A 5696-nucleotide genomic window follows, 5' to 3' on the forward strand; every position below is an offset into this window, starting at 1 on the left:
ATAATGCTAATTAAGAACAAATCAATGCACCCTTATGATTCAAACAATCCTTGCACCTATCCACCGGTGTATGGATTACGTGAACCATAACGAGACATTGATTTGTTGTTAGCATTATGAGCCCACAATCCGTGGATTGTGAATTCGTTATCAATTAGTTTTCTACAATTTAGATTAGAGCTGCAAGTTGATGAAGGTCATTGAAGTGACAGCTTATAGAAGTTTACAAGGGAAGTTGATGCCAGAGAGGTACTGCAACACGGTTTAATTAATTGTAGGAAGCCATCTGATGTGATAGCTTTCTCATTCTCGGCTCTTGTACGGTAAATCTAAAATTGTGCACTTCATATTTGATTGCTTGTTTATCATATTCTAAAATTTTAATGGTGGATCATATAAAATAAGTTTGATTGCTTGTTCTAGACTTTTGATTCCTTGTTTCAAGTTTCTTGCATTAATGTTTTTGATCCTACAAAGAATATGTTGTTGGCTAAAATGTTTTTTTTTCTTAAATTTCTTTTTCGAATTTAATATTTTAGTAAAAATATCATTTTATGTAGGAATTAATAAAAAAAATACATCTATCTTAAGAAAAAAGAAAGGGTAATTTATATTCTAGCTGTAACAACTCTCACCTGATCCGATAACAAATTTGAATAAGAGATGCTACATTTAACACTAAACTCGTCACTTCAATTCATTCTTATTTCATTATAACCGAGGTACTTTATAACATAAATCTTTCGTACATAATTCACAATATTATTACTAATAAGCTTAAGTACATGTCAAATTAAGGTCCAAAATTTATATATCAAAGAGCTTGAACTTGAAGTTTGAAGAGTGAAGCGGTCCAAATTTAAGCAGAAATATTTGAACCTTTATTGTTTTTGCCTTCTAACTAAATTTGGTAGCTTACCAATTCATTTATTTTAGCATGTTTTAAATAATTTAAATTAAAACAAATCAACAAACTACTTATACTATGAAATAACATTATTTAGCTAATTATTGAACTTACAAAGTATTTAGCTAATTTCATTATTCATTTATTTTAGTATTTGGTCATATAATTTTTTCCCTTGTCATTTACATACTACATATTGATCATGAATATTCTCTTACATAATTCATGTATTTCACTTTTCAATTTTACAGATCATTAAATTAAATTAATTATTTTTGTCTTTCATATAATCATACACTTTTTTACATTTTCACTTAATTTATGGCTCATCATATCATAAAAATTTTCATTTACGTATCACATGTTACTGATCATATTTTTTACAGATCATGATCATAATTAGAATATCGATAACAGAACTCCTAGAGTCTTAAGCCAAAATAGAACTTTCAACTTTTTAACGGAACTCTAATAATAGAACTCTGTTATCCTACCTGTAGACAATATTTCGAAGAACAAAATCATCAACATATCATAAACTGAACTCTTGTATCGACTGTAGCCCCTGTTTCACCAATCGTAAGAGTAATTTTTTTTTATATCTCAAACTCATGTGAGAAATTAAAAATTGGAAATTTCAGACAAATTTTACAGAGTACACAAAGAATAAAAATTCATAATAAAATGCATAAATTTAAAAATTCAAATTAAATCAAATAAGTCACTAACTTTCGTATCTTGCTCTGTCTTCTTTTTAAAAAAAATTAATATTCAATATCAAATTTCTCAATTTGCAATCCATTCATTTTATTAACTATTTTTTATTTTTAAATCTTAATTAAAAAGGTGAGTATTTGGTACACCAATAATATATTATTTTTATTCCACAAGTAACTTTAAAAAATTAACATATATATATATTTTAATATTTTATTACACCCATGTAAGACACTTGTTAACCTATTGATTTTGTTAGTGGAGTTTAAAAACTCCACTAACAATGTACCAAATAATTTTCTAATAATATTCAAAAATCAAAATTTCAAAAAAATCATAAAATTTTTAAAAAATAATATGAAATACACGTCAATTGTTATATGTATTTCAAAATTTAACATTTCCGTTAAATAATAATTTGACTCTTTTTAAAATGTTGATGATCCAATTCAACTCCTTTTAAAGAGTTTAAAGCCAAATTTAACTAAATAAAAATAAAAATAAAAATAAAATTAATAGAATATGTAAATATTAAAGACTAATTTTGTATTATGCAAATAATATATGTAACTCTCTTTATTTTCATGCCCCTCTTTTTCTAGCTCCTACTCCTTAGTACTTTTGTGCCTTGATAATTCAACTTTCTTTGGTGGCATAGGGGTACGGAGGGGAAAATAATAATTGTGTGACATTGTCAATTTTCTTTCACTTCCTATGGAGGTGACCAACATGTTAATCCAAATTGCAGAGCTACACCATTTGTACATAAAAGACTTGCTAGCTTTGAATGGGTAAAAAATAATGTGAGAGTAACTTTAAATAATTATATAAAACATACTTTTTTTTTATTTCAAAGATTTTCTTTTTTGAGATTTTCTTACCTATGAAATTAAAAAAAAATAAAAAATATCTTTTTGATATTGAACAAATTGGTCACTCTAAAAGAAATAGAGCAACTTAATCCTTATTAATTTTGAAAGTAACTACGAACAATTAATCAAGTGCTAATAGTTTCTGTTAATTATACATAATTTTGATTAGTATAAAAACAAATTTAATCCTTGATGATTATATATTTCGCGTAAATATTGATAGAATGTGTAATTATTATGGGTTAAATATGTTAAATCATGATCAAATTGACGAAATGTGTAAATGTTGTGAGTTAAATTTGTTAAATCAATAACAAATTGATAGAATGTGTAAACTTTGAGGGCTTAATTTATTATTATACCAAGAAAATTATGTATAATTGATGAAAAACATTAACGTTGTGATTAATTGTCCTTAATTTATCACTTTAAAAAATGAAAGTAATTGAATAACTCTGATATTTTTAGAAAAAACTCTGATATCAAAATTGTGATTAATTGTCGTTTTAATATATTTTCTTAGTTGAAATCAATTATTTTTTTGTTTTTCAACAATGAGCAACATAGACAACAAATCATGAAATGCAAATCCCAAATAAGAATTATAAATTGGATATAAAAGATATAAATAAAATTTAAGACTAGACTCAGCCACGAATGAGAAAACTACCTTTAAGGAAAAGCTGTCGCAGGAGATGGCTTGGAACATTTGCTAGAGCATATTTTGGAACAATTTCAAACTGTTCCGAGGAGGTTGGAGGGTCTTGGGCTCTTGAGCTTTTGTAACAAACATAAATCTGCCATTATCGAAGTGCATTAATCCTTTTGTTTCTTTTGCTAGCGATTTGGGGAGAGGCTCCCACAAGGCCATCAACTCTTATCGCAACAAATTGATTAGTGTATCAGATTCTCATCAATTAAAGGGTGTTGCTTGGAGCAAAGCATCAAAACACCTTAAGAACCAATCCATAACCAAATGGAAAGTTACACTAATAAACCATAAACTCCATGGATTGGAACACTTTGTTAATTATGGATGAAAACCGACTTGGGAATTCATAGTTGAGACCCGCCAACCTTGCAACGTATAAGCAAGACAGTCAACCATAAAATCAGAGGATCAACAACCAAATGGCAACAATCAGTAATGCCTACAACTGAAAATTTAAAACTTGATTAGAATCCACGTAACACTAGGCCCTGGTCTTCCATCAGGCAAATACCAACAACCCATTGATTCAATTTCAGCCGTCTTTTCAGAATCAGCCGTATCATTAATAGATAGCTGCCTACTTTTATCCCTCATTAAGGAATAATAAAGATACTTGATAGTTTTAAGCTGACATTGATATGGTAACCATCAAAAGTTGGCAAATCCTTAAAACATGGGTCAACCTTACTAGTAACTTTACATGTTTGTAGCCCAATGCCATGCATGATGCACTTGAAATACAATTGTGAGGTTATAATGTGAAATGGAACAGTTGAAATAGTAGTTTTACAAAAACTGAATTAACCTTTCACATTTTACCAAAAGTTGCAGCCTCGTACTTCAGTAGAGCAACTCAACCTACAACGAAAAGGGCGTCTCTATGGTCACTTTATAAAGCTTTAGTTAAGCCATGATGAAAATAGAAGAGTCAATTACCATTTGTTTTCAATTCAAACGAAATTGAGCTTTTCACATAAGCACCCAAACTTATTTCCTTATTCCAGCTTGGGCAACTGATCAGTAACCTCCGTCACCTCAGAATTTTGCACATTCTGTGCATGATCATAACAAACCAAGAATTGTTCAATTAATTAAGTATGTATGTGTGTATGTATGTATGTATGCATGTATGTATGTATGTAAAAACACATGAATTTAAATCCTTTAAATGATTTGTACCATTTCAACGAACATATGTTTTATGATAGTGTTAAGGTCGCCTTCCCACTGCAGTTCACCTTCCTCATCTCTTGTTAAGTGCATTTGTTCCAGCCTTGGTGTGCTTAAATCTCCTTGGCAGAAATTCCTCATCTTGGGGCACTTTGTCACCATCACCATTAGCAAGACTGGGAATTCCAACGAGTGATGGGCCAAGGAAAAGCTTGCTAGACATGGCAGACAACTTAGTTGCAAATACTTCAGTTTGGGAAATACAATACCGCCTTGTATTTCTTCAGCCTCACACGCTATGATTTCCTCAATCATCTCACAATCATCTATGATCAATCTTTCCAGTAGCCTCAGGCACTTAGCTGTTGAGAACGCGATTAAATTGATGAACCCATGGCATCTTGAAACTTCCAGTGTTGTTAGATTTTTGAAAGACAGCAAAGATGGTTCAAAAGTCTTTAACGTCAACTCTGGAAGTTGAGACAAACTTAATTCCTTTAGCTGATAGAATGCTGATGTATGCCTTTCCTGGTCGCTGAGTCCTTCAGATTGTACTATTTGACAAATGGAAGCATTGTCTATAACAAGCTTATGAAGGATTGGTAGAGACCGAATGAAGGAATACGGAAGAGTAGTGGATGTCTCGGGAAAGAATTGGAGGTTAAGATGCTTAAGGTTTTGGAAACACTGCAATGAGAGTTGTCCATCACATATCCCCCTCACCATATCATTCGTCTTCAGTGTTAGTTCTTCTAATACAGGGAAAGCGTCCTGGATGGCAACGAATATATTAAACATCGATCAAAGATTTTTCAATTCGTAAGAACTAGACTACAAAATGAATATAATTTCCATTTTCTTTCTCATAAATTTAAAAGGCATTTTATAAGTAATCTCCAGTAATGAACATGGAATATGAAACTGCTAGTGAGCTTACCTCGTTGACGCAAAACAAGGGTTGTTGGTTTGAGATTCCAACCTGACTCACAGGACATTGTCGAGTAACTATCTATACTTTGGGGCATTCAATAATGCTCATTTGTTTCAATGAAGGCCACTGGGTGGTATGCATCCTAGAGTAGAAACTTTTCAATCTTGGCACCTTATCCAATCCAAGTTTTATTAGTCTGGGAAATACAAAACTGGTCGTCACTGTTTCAGCCACAATAGATTGAGCAGCTGATATTGACTGTGACTCATCAGGAATGAGTCCTTCCAGCTCAATAATTTCTTCTAACGAATCACAATTCTGAATCCACAAGTTCTCCAAACTAGGGAAAACAACCTAATAAATCATTTCATTAGGTTAATAACTGAA

At 30.8% G+C, this 5696-nt stretch overlaps 1 protein-coding gene across 1 annotated transcript; it reads right to left on the reverse strand.

Moving 5' to 3' along the window:
• Nucleotides 1-4148: 4148 nt before the first annotated feature.
• LOC121222634 (disease resistance protein UNI-like) lies at nucleotides 4149-5688 on the reverse strand. Its single transcript, XM_041103782.1, has 3 exons — nucleotides 5316-5688; nucleotides 4388-5149; nucleotides 4149-4260 (listed from the first exon to the last, which is right to left on the reverse strand). The coding sequence occupies exons 2-3, from the start codon at nucleotides 5102-5104 to the stop codon at nucleotides 4204-4206; spliced, it is 774 nt and encodes a 257-aa protein (XP_040959716.1). The 5' UTR covers nucleotides 5105-5149; nucleotides 5316-5688; the 3' UTR covers nucleotides 4149-4203.
• Nucleotides 5689-5696: the final 8 nt, after the last annotated feature.

Source organism: Gossypium hirsutum, chromosome D10, assembly GCF_007990345.1.
Source record: "Gossypium hirsutum isolate 1008001.06 chromosome D10, Gossypium_hirsutum_v2.1, whole genome shotgun sequence".
NCBI lineage: Eukaryota > Viridiplantae > Streptophyta > Magnoliopsida > Malvales > Malvaceae > Gossypium > Gossypium hirsutum.